This window comes from Microcebus murinus, chromosome 22 (assembly GCF_040939455.1).
Source record: "Microcebus murinus isolate Inina chromosome 22, M.murinus_Inina_mat1.0, whole genome shotgun sequence".
NCBI lineage: Eukaryota > Metazoa > Chordata > Mammalia > Primates > Cheirogaleidae > Microcebus > Microcebus murinus.
This window is the reverse complement of record NC_134125.1, coordinates 26,713,134-26,728,551: the sequence shown is the minus strand read 5'-3', so window position 1 is coordinate 26,728,551 and position 15,418 is coordinate 26,713,134. Positions and strand designations below refer to the sequence as shown.

At 64.5% G+C, this 15,418-nt stretch overlaps 2 protein-coding genes across 3 annotated transcripts; both read right to left on the bottom strand.

Moving 5' to 3' along the window:
- Positions 1-2,671: 2,671 nt before the first annotated feature.
- GP1BB (glycoprotein Ib platelet subunit beta) lies at positions 2,672-3,985 on the bottom strand. Its single transcript, XM_012776591.3, has 2 exons — positions 3,840-3,985; positions 2,672-3,586 (listed from the first exon to the last, which is right to left on the bottom strand). The coding sequence occupies exons 1-2, from the start codon at positions 3,847-3,849 to the stop codon at positions 2,976-2,978; spliced, it is 621 nt and encodes a 206-aa protein (XP_012632045.2). The 5' UTR covers positions 3,850-3,985; the 3' UTR covers positions 2,672-2,975.
- A 121-nt stretch (positions 3,986-4,106) lies between these two features.
- On the bottom strand, positions 4,107-12,205 carry SEPTIN5 (septin 5). Of its 2 annotated transcripts, none has more exons than XM_012776590.2 (11): positions 12,183-12,205; positions 7,682-7,778; positions 7,489-7,575; positions 7,161-7,284; positions 6,951-7,085; positions 6,720-6,837; positions 6,518-6,619; positions 5,656-5,752; positions 5,439-5,574; positions 5,153-5,255; positions 4,107-5,067 (listed from the first exon to the last, which is right to left on the bottom strand). In XM_012776590.2, exons 2-11 carry the CDS (start codon positions 7,689-7,691, stop codon positions 5,011-5,013), a joined length of 969 nt encoding a protein of 322 aa, XP_012632044.2. In that variant the 5' UTR covers positions 7,692-7,778; positions 12,183-12,205; the 3' UTR covers positions 4,107-5,010. The 2 variants fall into 2 exon arrangements, with proteins under 2 accessions (XP_012632044.2, XP_012632043.1); XM_012776589.3 differs by lacking the exon at positions 12,183-12,205 and adding an exon at positions 8,427-8,655.
- Positions 12,206-15,418: the final 3,213 nt, after the last annotated feature.

The following is a 15,418-nucleotide window of genomic DNA, read 5'->3' as shown; positions in this document are numbered from 1 at the left end:
CCCTTTCCTCACTGCCCTACCCTGTCCTCACTGTCCCACCCTGTCCTCACTGTCCCCACACTGTCCTCACTGTACCCACCGTGTCCTCACTGCCCCACCGTGTCCTCACTGTCCCACCCTGTCCTCACTGTCCCACCCTGTCCTGTCACACCTTGTCCTCACTGTCCCCACCCTGTCCTCACTGCCCCACCCTGTCCTAACTGTCCCACTGTGTCCTCACTGTCCCACCCTGTCCTGTCACACCCTGTCCTCACTGTCGACACCCTGTCCTCACTGCCCCACCATGTCCTCACTGTCCCACCGTGTCCTCACTGTCCCACCCTGTCCTGTCACACCCTGTCCTCACTGTTCCCACCCTGTCCTCACTGTCCCCACCGTGTCCTCACTGTCCCACCCTGTCCTCACTGTCCCACCCTGTCCTCACTGTCCCACCGTGTTCTCACTGCCCCACCGTGTCCTCACTGTCCCACCCTGTCCTGTCACACCCTGTCCTCACTGCCCCACCCTGTCCTCACTGTCCCACCGTGTCCTCACTGTCCCACCCTGTCCTCACTGTCCCCACCCTGTCCTCACTGTCTCCACCCTGTCCTGTCCCCACCCTGTTCTCACTGCCCCACCTTGTCCTCACTGTCCCCACCCTGTCCTCACTGTCCCACCTTGTCCTCAGTCCCCACCATGTCCTCACTGCCCCACCCTGTACTCACTGCCCTACCGTGTCCTCACTGTCCCACCGTGTCCACACTGTCCCGACATTGTACTCACTGTCCCACCGTGTCCTCACTGTCCCACCGTGTCCTCACTGTCCCACCCTGTCCTCACTGTCCCCACCGTGTCCTCACTGTCCCCACCGTGTTCTCACTGTCCCACCGTGTCCTCACTGTCCCACCCTGTCCTGTCACACCCTGTCCTCACTGCCCCACACTGTCCTCACTGCCCCACGCTGTCCTCACTGTCCCACCCTGTCCTCAGTCCCCACCCTGTCCTCACTGCCCCACCCTGTACTCACTGCCCCACCCTGTCCTCACTGTCCCCACCCTGTCCTCACTGTCCCACCGTGCCCTCACTGTCCCACCCTGTCCTCACTGTCCCCACGCTGTCCTCACTGTCCCCACCCTGTCCTCACTGTCCCACTGTGTCCTCACTGTCCTCACCCTGTCCTCACTGTCCCACCATGTCCTCACTGTCCCCACCCTGTCCTCACTGCCCCACCCTGTCCCCACTGTGTCCTCACTGCCCCACCCTGTCCTCACTGTCCCACCGTGTCCTCACTGTCCTACCCTGTCCCCACTGTGTCCTCACTGCCCCACCCTGTCCTCACTGTCCCACCGTGTCCTCACTGTCCTACCCTGTCCTCACTGTCCCCACTGTGTCCTCACTGCCCCACCGTGTCCTCACTGTCCCACCGTGTCCTCACTGCCCCATCCTGTTCTCACTGTCCCACAGTGTCCTCACTGTCCAACCCTGTCCTCACTGTCCCACCATGTCCTCACTGCCCCACCCTGTCCTCACTGTCCCACCGTGTCCTCACTGTCCTACCCTGTCCTCACTGTCCCACCGTGTCCTCACTGTCCCACCCTGTCCTCACTGTCCCACCGTGTCCTCACTGTCTTACCCTGTCCTCATTGTCCCACCCTGTCCTCACTGTCCTACCCTGTCCTCACTGTCCCACTGTGTCCTCACTGCCCCACCCTGTCCTCACTGTCCCACCGTGTCCTCACTGCCCCACCCTGTCCTCACTGTCCCACCATGTCCTCACTGCCCCACCCTGTCCTCACTGTCCCACTGTGTCCTCACTGCCCTACCCTGTCCTCACTGTCCCCACTGTGTCCTCACTGCCCCACCCTGTCCTCACTGTCCCACCATGTCCTCACTGCCCCACCCTGTCCTCACTGTCCCACCGTGTCCTCACTGTCCCACCGTGTCCTCACTGTCCCACCCTGTCCTCACTGTCCCACCCTGTCCTCACTGTCCCACCGTGTCCTCACTGTCCCACCCTGTCCTCACTGTCCCACCGTGTCCTCACTGCCCCACCCTGTCCTCACTGTCCCACTGTGTCCTCACTGTCCCACCCTGTCCTCACTGTCCCACCGTGTCCTCACTGCCCCACCCTGTCCTCACTGTCCCACCGTGTCCTCACTGTCCCACCCTGTCCTCACTGCCCCACCCTGTCCTCACTGTCCCACGCTGTCCTCACTGCCCCACCCTGTCCTCACTGTCCCACCGTGTCCTCACTGTGCTACCCTGTCCTCACTGTCCCACCGTGTCCTCACTGCCCCACCCTGTCCTCACTGTCCCACCGTGTCCTCACTGTCCCACCCTGTCCTCACTGTCCCACGCTGTCCTCACTGCCCCACCCTGTCCTCACTGTCCCACCCTGTCCTCACTGTGCTACCCTGTCCTCACTGTCCCACTGTGTCCTCACTGCCCCACCCTGTCCTCACTGTCCCACCCCGTCCTCACTGTCCCACCATGTCTTCACTGCCCCACCGTGTCCTCACTTTGAGTGGTTTCCATGCCGTCCCAGGTGACCTCCCCAAATCTGGAGAGAGGGTTTGTGCACGGAGCCCTGTCTGCCGCAGGCCAGTCTGGGAAGTGTGAAATGTGACTGTGTCCCCTTGAACGGCGCCCCACACTTCCTGGTGATTTTTGAAGGGACTTGCTAGGCCAGTGGTGCAGAGCGTGACCACGTCAGTAGGAGATGGTTTATTCAGCACTGGAGTTTGGGAGGGGCATCCGGCAGGGGGGAGCTGCACCTGCCCCCCTGCACCTCCTAAGCCTGCAGGGCGCGGGTGCCTGTCCTGCGAGGACGCAGGCGGCAGTTCCATCCGACGTGGATCCGGTCCCGCAGGCCCGAGCGGGTCTAGAAGAGTGGGCGGCAGCAGAGGCCGAGGCGGGTCCAGGCTGGGGCGAGGGCTTCTTCGGCAGGGTCCCGCCGAGTCTGCGGGCCTGAGTCGTTCGGCGCCGGTTCGCTCCTCTCAGGACGCGCGGGCTCCCGCGCGCTCCGCCACCAGCGGGGCAGTCAGCGACAGCCGGCAGGTGGCGCGGGCGCGGGCGCGGGCGCGCAGCCTCCGCAGGCGGCACAGCAGCAGCGCCAGCAGCAGCGCGTGCAGCAGCCCGAGCCCGAGGAGCGCGCACTGCGCCGCCAGCGCCCCCCAGCACAGCGGACCCGGCGCACAGGCGGTGCGCAGCTCGTCCTCTGCCAGGTAGGGCAGCAGGCGGCCGCGCAGCGCAGAGGGCTCGGCGCAGCGCAGGTCGTGATAGGGCGCGCGCTCGGGGCGGCCGGCCAGCCAGGCGCGCAGCGGCACCAGGTGGCAGTCGCAGCGCCAGGGGTTGCCGCTCAGGTGCACGGCGCGCAACGCGGGCAGCGAGTCCAGCAGCCCCGGCGGTAGCGCCGTCAGGTTGTTGCCCGTCAGCACCAGTTCGGTGGTGCCCGGAGGGAAGGCGGCCGGCAGCGTGGCCCACGTCAACCCGCGCCGCCCGCAGTCCACGATCGTCCCTGCGCAGCTACAGGGCGCGGGGCAGCCCGTGGCCAGGCGGCCAGGCGGCGCCAGCAGCAGGAGCAGTAAGCTCAGCGCCCCGTGCAGCCCTGGAATGGAAGCGCCCGGTGAGCCAGGCGGCTGGCAGGACAATTGGGCGGTGTCCCTGAGCACCCAGAACACCAGGCCCGGCTCCATCCAGCCCCCAAGGCCTGCGGCCGCCTTAGCCTGCAAGCCTCTCCACCCTGACCACCCGCGCACCATGTGGAAGTCCCCTCTAAGTCTGACCCAGCTGCAACCCAAACGACCAGAGTGCCTCCCAACCTGGGTCTGCACCAGGAGCCCGACCGGACCCAGACTCACCGGAGCCCATGGCGAGAGGATGGTGGCACGCCTGGCTCTGGAGCGGGGGAGGTAGCGGGAGAGCCAGGCGATAAGGCCGCCCGCCCCTGCCAGGCCCCGCGCACGCCGCCCAGACCACAGTGCTGCATCCCCGCCAGAAATAACCCCGAGGCCGCGTGGACAGGCGCTGCAGTCGCAGATAGTGCGCTATCGCCACGGCCTGCAGGCCCCAGGGCTTCCGCTCCCACCCGCTCTCAGGGGCGCACGAAGCACTCGGACACCCGCTGCGACGTTCACCAACATTGTTGTCCTGTCACCAGGACAGGACGCAGCATTCACAACTAAACAAAATGGAGCACAGAGTGTGCGGAAGGGAGGAGCCATGCGGGGTGGAGGAGTCCGGGAGGCCCGGGGCTGGGGCGGCAGTGCTGCTGGGGAGACTCCAAGGTGCAGGCAGGGCAAGGCCGTCCAGGCACAGGAAGCTGCCAGGGGATGGCCCACCACCCGCTGCCCTGGGAGCCGTCCAGGTCCTGCCGGGACTGTGGGGAAGGGGCGTGGGCGTGCACAGGCATCCCGCCCCGCCTTCCTCGTCCCCGGCCTCAGCCTCCAGAGGGTTCCGGTTGGCTGCCGCCATCCGACTCCGCCCGGTGGGCGTGAGTGAGGTAAGGAAGGACCCAGCCGACCTCAGCACAAAGTGGGGTCCCAGCATACACTGGGTGGCCCCCAGGAGCAGGCCCAGGACACCTCCCCAGTCCGCTCTGCGGGACCCTGGGGATCCGTTCCCCACTTGGGCGCTTTGTGCGCCTGCCTGAGTGGGGCCTGAAGTCTGGGTACTCTGACTTTCCTGGAGGAGGAGGGGACATCTCAGAAGCCACACCCAACTTGGCTCCTGATCCCCCAAGGCCAGGGGGGCCCAGCTGAGCAGGGGCCATTGTCCAGGCCCCTCGGGAGCAGATACCGATGACCTGGGAGGGGTTGATGCTGAGAATAAATTAGGGTCAGCAGGGGCTGCGGCCCCATGCCTCCAGGTTGGGAACAGTCCGATCTGGGCCACTCTAGGTTTAGGGTTGGGTCCAGGTCAGTCCAAGAGCCGGGCGAATCCAGGGTCAAGTCCAGGCCCACCGGGCTCCAGGGGTGGGAGGGGCCATCCCGAGAGGTGGTAGATCCCTGGAGATGTGGGGCTGGGGTGGGGTCACTGGTCCTGCATTTGCTGCTTCATCTTCTGCAGCATTTCCTGCATGCGCCTCAGCTGGGGGTGGGGAAAGCATGGAGAAAGGGGTGAGAAAGGACAGGAGGCCTGGCCCTGCCCTACTCACCCTGACACCCCCCCCAACCTCTTCGTCCTTCATCCTGATGAGCTTCTCAGTTTCCGCGTCCGGGGTGGGCAGTGGCAGGATGGGAATGGGGCTCTCCATGCGGCTGTCCTGGGTCAGTTTGCTGTGGGGTAGGATGGGCGGCTCAGCGCTGGGGGATGCCTGGCCTACCCGGCCACTGCCAAGGCCCCGCCCTCCGGGCCCTCAACCCCCAGGCTGGGGGTTGGGGCAGGGTCCAGGTGTGGGCTGGCAGCAGGGACGACCCCGGGTTAAGGAGCGTGGCCAGGCAGGAGGGGCTGGGGCGCACCTGGTCATCTGCTGGATGCAGTGCGCTCGGTAGTTCTCGTAGTGCACGTCGCACGTCACGTCCTTGAGGTCGTGCATGTGCGTGCGGATGAGCATGTTGCGCAGCTTCACGAAGTCGCAGTGCACCTGGTTCTCCACTGCGCAGGAGTGGGTGGTGGGCGGGCGTCCGCTGGGGCAGCTTTCCCATCCCGCACCCCGTGCCCCAAACCTCAACTCACCCTCCACGATCCCCCAGGGGTACAGTCGCCCCCGGACCCGCTGCCCCTTGGCCTCCACCACCGTGTTGCTGCCTATGACGGCGAAGGGCGCGCTCTCCTGGGGGAAGGCTCAGCCTGGTTAGGTTGGCACGCTCTCAGCGCCAGCGTGCCGCAGAGGGGCGTGGCGCTCAGCACGGCTGCCCCTCCAGCGTCACCATCACCCACCTCTCCCCAAAGGGATCCTGGCCTCTCTGCTGCAGGCTGAAGCCAGAGCCTATGCAGCTTACACCCCCAGAGCCCCAGCCCGGCATGCTCTCCCCCTGCCCTCCTCGCACCAAGAACCACCTTGTCCAGCTACCTCCCCTTCTCCCCACAGCCAAGCCCTTGCATCCTAGTACTGATGGCCCTGCTGGCACTCTGCCCCTGCCTTGATGGCCACCTGCCCTGAGCTTGGTTTCCATCATCACCATCTAGCTGCTGAGAGCACCCAAAACCACCACCACCCCCGTAGCTCAGAATTCTAGGTGGGAGCCAGGGCTTGCTACAGCCCTATGGCCACTGGGCAGGGCACTTCTGTAGGTGACCCGTGGGAAGAGGATCACCTTTGGATATGGGCAAGTGCTCCATGATTCACTAAACACCTACATGGGGCCAAATGACCCACCACAAGCCAGGCAGGAGCACGGGTGCTCCTCACACTCTAGCCCTAGGTGAAGGAAGCATAGGTCGTCTACTTCCAACAAATGACCCCTGTTCCCAGCCAAGTCTGACCTGGGTGTGTGGCCCTCCTCCGGCCCTGTGTGAATGGGTCAAGGCCCTGTAGTCTCCGGTTCTCTGACCCCTGCTACCTCCGTCACTGTGCCCCCACAAGACTGCATGGTACCTTCAATTCCCGGTCCTGCTGCTTGAAGTCCTCATCCTCATCTGAGTCGCACTCAGGGAACTGGTACACGTGGATCCCGAACTTGTCAATCTCCTCGCGGATCTGTGGTGGGGGAGGGCTGTCAGGTTTGAGGCCGGCCAGGTCCACCTGGCCCTCTGGCCGCAGAGTCCTGGGCCAGGCCCCTCTGCCTCGGCAGGCTCACCCGCTCCTTCAGCTTCCGGATCTCACTGGGGACGAGACAGTCAGCTTTGGCGATGAGAGGCACGATGTTCACCTTCTCGTGCAAAGCCTTCATGAAACCCACGTCCACCGGCCGCAGCCTGCAGAGGGCAGCCAGGGCACGGGCGTGGTGAGGGAGCAGTGGGAGTGGGGGCAGCACAGGGGGATACACTGCAAGTGGCCTCCCGTGCCCAGCCTTGTGCCCATCACGCACCCGTGCCCAAAGGGGGAGATGAAGTACAGGCAGCAGTGCACCCGGTTGTCTTGGATGTTCTTGCGGTTGAGGCCGCTCTCGTCGCGGAAATACTGCTCAAACTGCTGGTCCACATAGTCAGTGATGGGCTTCCAGCTGGGGGCGGGAGAGAGTGTGAGGCCAGGCTGCCAGGGCTGCCCTTGGGCACGTTCCCGGGCAGGCTGTGCTCACCACTCGGAGTTGTTGACCGCATCTCCGAAACCCGGCGTGTCCACGATGGTGAGCTTCAGCTTGACGCCCTTCTCCTCGATGTCCACTGTGTGCTTCAGGATCTCCACTGTCTGCCTGATGCGTTCTGCGGGGCGGGCGTGTTAGGAGGGGCTTCTCCAGCCCGACCCACCACCCATGTCCTCATCCGTCCTGGTGCCTTGGCCCTAGTCCTAAGGGACCCACATTGGGAGAGGAAAACTACAGGGGCTGGACCTGGAAGGGGGCCCTTCGAGGGGTCCCGAGGCAGGAGTCTGGGGGTCGGCGCCTGGGCTGTGTGGGGACCACTTACCCTCAGCACTAAGCAGCTTCCGATCCTTGTACAAGTCGGTCAGGAAGAGGCTGTGGACCAGTGTGGACTTCCCCAGGCCTGACTCACCTGCGCGCAGGTATGGTGAAGAGCTGGGTTAGGTTTGGGGACCCCAGGACTTAGCCTGGCTGGCCAGCAGCCCCGGCCACCACACCCAGGGGCTCGGCCCACTCACCAGCCACCATGAGTGTGAAGTCGAAGCCCTTCTTCACCGACTTGCGGTGCACCTGGTTGGGCAGTGTGGCAAAGCCCACGTACTGCTTGTCAATGTCCTGGGGGGAGGGTGGACAATCAGGGCTACATTGGGCTTCCTCCTGCAGCCCAGTGCCCTATCTCCTACCCAGCTGAGGATGCAGAGACAACCCCAAGGGTGGGCCACTGGCAGAAGTGGGGCGAGGGCCAGTGTGCAAAGGTGGGGAGGTGGGAAGGCAGGAGGGCAGCAGGAGAAGGCACTCTTGCCCCAGCCTCAAGAAGGGCTCTGCAGGGACCAGAGACTGTGTTGTGGGGTGGGTTCCAGGGTGGAGGGTGGGATGGAGATGTCTCACAGGGGCAGGCACAAGCCTGTCCTTCCTGCCTGGACAGAAGGCAGCAGGGCTGAGACCCCTCAGACTCACCCAAGGTCCTACAGGCGGGAGAAGTCCGGGGCCTGGACACTCACCCCTCGGGAGAATGCCAGGGGTGGGAGGCCCTGTCTGGCCCCGATCCAGCCTCGGGGGTGGCCACAGCAGGGCTCGGAGCAGGAGCTATTTATAGACCTCAGCACTGAGCCTCCCCCGCCTGCAGGCCTGGGCGCCCACCCCCAACGGCCCCTGGCTCTGCCGGCCCCACCACGTCCCGGAGCCTACGGGGGTCCTGGCCAGGTGGACGCACCCGCACCCCGAACCCCCCCCACACGTTGCACCCCCTCTCCATGCACACACCTTGAGCCGCCGCTGGGCCTGGGTCCGCGGCGACAGCAGCTGCTCCACCAGGCGGTCCTGGGGTGCCGCCAGCGAGTTCATAGTTGCGCCCCCCACGACCCTGCCGGCCGCGATCGGACCCCAGACCCGGTGAGCCTGACGGCCAGGTGACCGAGAGGGACTTACACGCGGGACTACCCTTAAGCCGCGTTCTCGGCCCCGTTTAGCGGACGCAGGAACTGCGGCTCGGAGAAGGGGCGTCGCCTATCCGGGGAACCGGCGACCCGGGAGGCCGCCCGAGCCACCACGAGCTGCGGCGGCGGCGCAGCCTCAGGCCGCCCGGCGCCCGCACCCGGCGCGGAGGCGGGGCCACGCGGGCGCCCGCGGAGCTCGCGCGGGGACGGCCCCGCCCGCCGTCGCCGGGAAACAGTCGCCTGGAAATTGGGCCGCGGGCGGAGCCTCGGAGTGCTGGCGCGGAGGGCAAGGCCGAGCGGAGGCGCGGGCGGGCCGCGTGGACCCGCAGCCTCGCCGCGCACCCGCGGCCTCGGGCCTGGCGTCTGGGCGCCCGGGGCGCGGCGGGGAGGGGGTCCGTGGCTCCCACGCGCTCGGGTTCCGCACGCGGCTGACGGGGGCGCCCGTGTTGTTCACGCGGCGGGAGGGACGCCAGGTCACGGCGGGTCACGGGGTCCCGCGTGGCTGCGGCGCGTCCCGCCCCCCGGAGATGCGGCGCCGCTTCCGCCCGCCAGAGGACGCTCCCGGGACCCGCGCGCCACCCGCGGGAGCCGGCCCCACTGACGCGGGTCTCTGCTCGCGGACTCGCCCGAAAGCCTCCTGGCGGTGCCTGGCAGCCCCCAACTGGCCACCGGCTCACCCCGACCTGCATTCTCCTGTCCCCGCCCACACTCGCCCCAATGCGCGCACTAGAGGAATTTTTTTTCCCTTTGTGGCGCCCCAAGACATGCGGGGAACAGGACGTGCGCAGAGCCCACCTCTCTCTGGCAGTCCAGACTGCCCCCCCCCGGGAGGGGGGAGTGGTTTGAAGGGTGATGGAAAGGGAGGGATGGGGTGCTGGCAGTCTAAGTAATGGGCGCCCCCCAAACTTGGAAGCCCTAGCCAGCCCACCAAAAGAGCGCCACCCACCCATGTGCTGCCTCTGTGGCTCCCAGATGTCCCCTCCCCTGGGGAGAGGGTGGTGTTGGGGGTGGGAAGGGAAGGGTGGAGTGGGACCCGTCCCCCACCAGCCCGAGGGGACACTCCCTTGCCTTCTGAAGTCCCCCACCCACTGTGATCCACAGAACTGGGTTCAGGGGACTGTAGAGCTCCTGTCAGCTGGGGCTCACCCTCGTGTGGCCACTCCAGGGACCACAGGAGTCTCCTGAGTGGAGAAACCATTCTCTGTGGGCCTCTAAATCCTTCCTCACCCCCTATCTCCGGGACCCCACCAGAATCCCAATAAACCAGCAGCAGGAAATGGGTCCTGGAAAGGCTCCAAGACTGGCTGGGGTGTCAGGAGCAGAGCCCCTCCCTCTCCCCATGCAGGCTGAGGGACCTCTACCCTGTCCAGGCCCTGGTCCTGTGGTGGGTCGGGCCTGGAGGCCACTGGCACCTGGGGACAAGGAGCAGGTCCACAGCTGGCAACAGGAGATTCTGTCATGGTAGGACAAGGGGGCAGCCCCAGCGCCCCCAGCCCATTCCTCAGCCCTTGCTCCCAGAAAGCCTCCTCACTGGTCCCAGCCCACTGTGGCCCTGACCTGCGGAAGCCTCTGGTCTGAGTGCCACCCAACTTTTACCTGTGGGCAGTGCCTGGCCTGGGCCTCAGGCTGAGAGGTGTCTAGTGGAGTTTGTGGCTGGCAGACTGCCTCAGTTTCCCCATCGGTAAGGCACAGCCTTTGGGGAGGCCCAGGTCAGGAGGGGCAAGAGTCTCACTCCCAGCTCTCAATGCCCCTGCCCATCACTCAACCAGGCCCCATGGGGCCATGGATTCCCTGGGGGAGCCCTCAGGGAGGGGCCCCACCACCCCCTTTCTCTGGTCCCTAAGTCACAACAAACACTCCTCAGGGCTTCCTGAGCTATACGAAACAACCTCGGCCCCCCCCCCCCCCCCCCCCCCCCCGCCTGAGACTCTCGAGGCATTTCCATTCTTAGAATCCATTCCGAGTCAGCTCTGGAAGCAGCAGCAAGAGCCAAAAGAGCCCCATCCCTGTCTGAGAGGAGGTGGAGGACACAGAGGACTGACAGAGCACCCCCACCCACTGCCTCTCCACCCCCTTTTGCAGAGTGAAAAGACAGCTTGGACAGGCTGAGGCCCAACAACAACTGCCACCACCATCACTGACAGTGGGACCAGTGAAGTTCCGAATGCTCCCGGCTCCCTTGGCACCCAACGGCACCCTCAAACACCTGGCCCTGGTCGTGTTCCCAGCCCCCTCCCCCACAGTGCCCTCTCCCCTCTGGGCCTGGGGGCAGGGGACGGGGTGAGGCTGGCTCCTAGCTGACCTCAAAGAACAGGCAGACGCAGGCCCAGGGGGGCTCACACCTCAGCAGGAGGGTCCCAATCCCTGCAGCCATGGGCAGGAGAACCCAGTTGGTACTGAGCAGCAGGACCCCCCAGCCCAGTGCTTCAGAGTGCCCTCGGCCAAGCTGGAGCACCACAGGCCCAGAAGTGGGGGGAGGGGCGGGTCTCCCAGCATCTGGCTCCTTTCCTCTCCCTTAAACAATAGCCTGGCACGTGCGTGCCTGCATCTTGGGCTCTGTCTGACCTGCTGCGATGGGGAGGCAGCTCCCAGGCCGGCCCCCAAAAGAGCCCCTCCCAGTGAGCCTCACCCATCCCCAGCAGGGCGCGTCCCTTCCAGGAGAGGGCACGGGGCAGCCAGTGAATCTCTAGCTCTCCAGCTCTCCCTCTCCTGCCCTGCCTGCTGCACTCTGGGCTGGGACTCCGGGTACTGCCCAGCATCTGTGGCTGCTGTGAACCTCCAGCCCTGATGAGGGCTGCCAAGGCCACCCTCGTGCCAGAACTGGGCCTTTCCTTTCTTCTCCAAACATGGCTGAGCTCCAGCTAGAAAGGCCACTAGCAGGGCAACCCCAGAGTCCCCAGCCCACCTGGTGACCAGCCCCTAGCCCACCCTCAGAGTCTCACAGCTTTGTTGAACCCTGAGCTTATTTGGGTTTTCAGCCCATATGTACCCACTGGGTTCGAGGCCCAGAGCTGAGCACCAGGATGACTCAGATCAGGCCTTGGAGGCTCAGAGTCGGGGGAAGAGGCCCAGCCACAAAGCAGTACACTGACATTTGTGTGTGGTGTGTCAGCGGGAGGGTGGGCATGAAGGTGCAGGGTAGTGGGGTGCAGTGGCCAGAGGCTGCCCTGTGAGGCTGCTGAGGGGCTGTGCGCTAGCTAAGTCCCTTCCTCCCACCCAAGCCCTGGCCGTGGCCTGCCACGACCATGGCCTCACCCAGGACCCCTGGCACATGGCCTACAGGCCAGGTCAGCAAGGAGGTGCTGGCACTGGACCAGTGGGAGGGAGCACTTGGCCCATCCCCCCATCCTGGGGTGGGGCCCACGGCTCCTGCTGTGCGGGTCAAGTGGCCAGGGGCCCCCAACCCACCCCTCCCCCTGCAGCCCCAGGAGCCCCAGCACTGCCCCCTGACCATGATTATGGGGACTGGGCTGGATGACGGCCGGCGGGGGCGGGGTCGCGCCTGGGCGCCGGCTGCGTTGGTGCCACAATGGGTGACAGCCGGCCGGGTCTGGCTGCAGGCTGAGCAGCGGCGCGCGCTTACCTGCTTATCCTCTGCCCGGTCGAGGTCGGGTCGCGGTCCGGGTCGGGTTCCGGGTCCGGGCGGGTCCGGGCCGGCGGGCAGGGGAGAGATGGAGAGACATCGTGAGAGGCGGGCGGGCAGCGGGGACAAAGGCGCGCGCGGGCAGGCGGGCGGGCGCCGGGCTCACCTGGAGTCGCCAGCTTGCTCTTGTACCGCAGACCTGTGCTCATGGTGGCCGCCGGCGAGAGACGTGCAGCGGCGGGCGCGCGGGAGGGGCGCGGCGACGAGTGGCGGAGGCCGAGGCCGGGCTGCAGGGTGACCGGCCCCTCTGTGCCGCCGCCGCCGCCGCCCGCCCCGCCCGCCCGTTCGCCAGCCAATCGGCGCCCGCCGCGCCCACGCGCGACCCGGCGCGGCCGGTGGGGGCGGGGACCCAGGCGCCCCCCCACGGGTACCGCGCCGCCGGCCTCCCGGCGACGCCCTCGCTCTCCGCAGCCCTGCCGCGCCCTGCCCTGCCCTGCCCTGCGGAGCCGGTCCCGCTGCCCCCTGCCCAACCTCCTCTGCCCCCCAGCTGAGGCCCGGACTCTGCGCTCCCTCCCCTCTGGCCCAGACCCCAGTCCGTGCCTGGCCTCTGGCCATCTGTCGTGGGCGCTTCTGCAGAGCCTGCCCCTGGCGCTCCGGCCCACCCCGCAGAGGCCGGCGGACCCCTCCTTACTCCATCATGGTCGACTTGGGAGTCCTGCTGCTGGCTACGGCGGGAAAGGCCACGCCCCGCGCAGAAGGCTGCGCCCAGGTGCCCGGTGCTGTGCGCACCTGCTCTGGAAGCAGACACACCTGGGCAAGCTGCAGAGCACACGCCTTGGGCAGCTGTCCGGCCTCTCTTTTCCTGGGCTGTAAAATAGGATTATTTGTGAACAGTAACTGAGCTGAGGGTGAGACAGGATTGGCCCTGCCCTCTCCCCCCAGTCCCTCCCCCGCTTCTCTGCAGGCCCACAGGAGTCCCTCCTGGGTTGTGTCCCTATCACAGTCCCAGGTGCCCTCTGCTGGCCGGGACATCTCCAGAGTGTCCCCAGGTGGCACATCTGAAGCCTTTGACCCCTCAGAAAGGGAGTGTCAGGCCTGTGGTCACCACCTCCCCAGGAAAGGGTCCCTGGGAGGGAGCCTGCCTGCTGCACCCAAGGGGTGCCCCAGGACAGCGGGGAAACACGCCTCCCTTCCCCACCCCACTTGTGCCCCTTGGTCCCTGGATGAAGGGTGGGGGGTGCTGCTAGGGCTCCTCCATCTCTGAGTTGCCGGCACCCAGCACAGAGCTGTTTGCTCAGTAGGTGAGAGAGTCCAGAGTCTTCCCTCCACCATATTCTGTGGCCAAAGCCCAGCCTGGCTACCAGGAGCCTTCCTCCAGTCCAGAGCTGTGACCAGTGCATAGTACAGGGACACTCCAGCATCCCAACCCCTCATCCAAAGCCTCTGGCCCAGATGCGTTTGGAATTCAGACTTTTTATGTATAGTCTACGTTATGTGACACTCCTCTTGGGTGGGGACCCCTGGCGCTGTTTGTCGTAATCAAACACATTAATTTAATTAATTTTCGTAGGGAAGCAGAGAACTCTCCATGCAAACTGGGATAAAGACCACACAATAAATGGCTGCACAGGATCAGCTTGGCTATGGAGCTTTGAAAACATTTAGGTTTCAGAATTTTGGGGGATTTGGAATTGTGATAAAGAAATGGGGGAGGTGGGATGCTCATAGGGCCAGGCAGGGTTTCTAAGCATCAGTCCAGGGGACTCGGTAGAAATACCTTCTCAGAAGGCCTGACTTTGCCAAATAGTTCAACTGGTCAGTGAAAAATGGTGCTTGGGTATTTAGTACATACTGACCCATGCAAGCCTGTACTCAGGGGGCAAAGGAGGAGAGACAGGAACCCTGTCCCCAGTGGGGCAAGCATGCCCTGGCCAATTCAGGCCCTCCCTGGGGCTCAGATGGGAGAGTGGCTCCGGGCAGCCCTGGGTCAAGGGTTTGAACTTGGCCGTGAGGGACGTGTACAGCAGGTCAAGTGCGCAGCTTGGACAAAGGGTGGGAGGTGCACATGCGTAAGAGTGATAGATTTTAAGACGACTCTGGAGGTGGGAGATGATTAAGGTGAGGTGTTCCGCATACACGTGAATTTTCTTTTTATTAAGGTAAGCATATCCCAAAGATTACCTGCAGAAGTGCAGCTGAATTAGAGACCAGCATTTCATGGCGAGCTAGTGTGTGATCTGTAGGACTGGGAGCAACAACCTGGAATGACGAAGGCCAGGACAGCCCTGGGTCAGCGCCTCATGCAAAATGCCCAAAGGGGCTGGAGGCTGGGAGGAGAAGGCGCTGTCTGCTCCCTTACCTTGGGACTGTGCTCACCTGCAGCTGTGCATCTGGGGACAGCCTGAGTCCCTCCACAGACCCACCGAGGCTGCGCCCTGAATAGTCGGGAGACCCTCTGGCTGGCAGCACCCATGGCTCCACAGGCAAAGTATCCACATGGGACGTTTCAGAAGCCAGGAAAACGGGCCAGCAGGGCTAGGGCCAGCAGATCCGCAGAGCGGGTCCCCAGTTCTGCCCGGTAAGGCTCTCAGACTCTGGCTAATGCCCTGGGGGCTATCGGCACAGGCAAAGCCCCTGTAGGGGTCCGTCCATCAAAATGCCTGCCCCTGGGGCCAGGTGTGATGTCAGGGAAGGGCCGGGGCTGCGGGCCATGGTCTGGACACACACACCTGCCTCTTCTTGATGCCAGGCTTGGAGGAAAACTGCCTGCCCAAGTGGGTGTTTGCTGGCTGTGGTACAGGGAGAAGTAAATACAACACTCCTGTGTGAAAAAAATGCTATTTTTTAATTCATAAGGAAAAGAAGTTAATGAATAAAAAAATAAACTACACCCAGAAAAATCTGTTCAACCAACTTGGGCTATAAATAGCTTGACGCTTTTTGGAAAAAAAACTCTTTTAGTTAAGAAATTCTCCCTAGCACTCGGGGAGGCCGAGGCGGACGGATTGCTCGAGGTCAGGAGTTCGAAACCAGCCTGAGCAAGAGTGAGACCCCGTCTCTACTATAAATAGAAAGAAATTAATTGGCCAACTAATATATATATATAGAAAAAAATTAGCCGGGCATGGTGGCACATGCCTGTAGTCCCAGCTACTCGGGAGGCTGAGGCAGGAGGATCGCTTGAGCCCAGGAGTTTGAGGTTGCTGTGAGCTAGGCTGACACACGGCACTCACTCT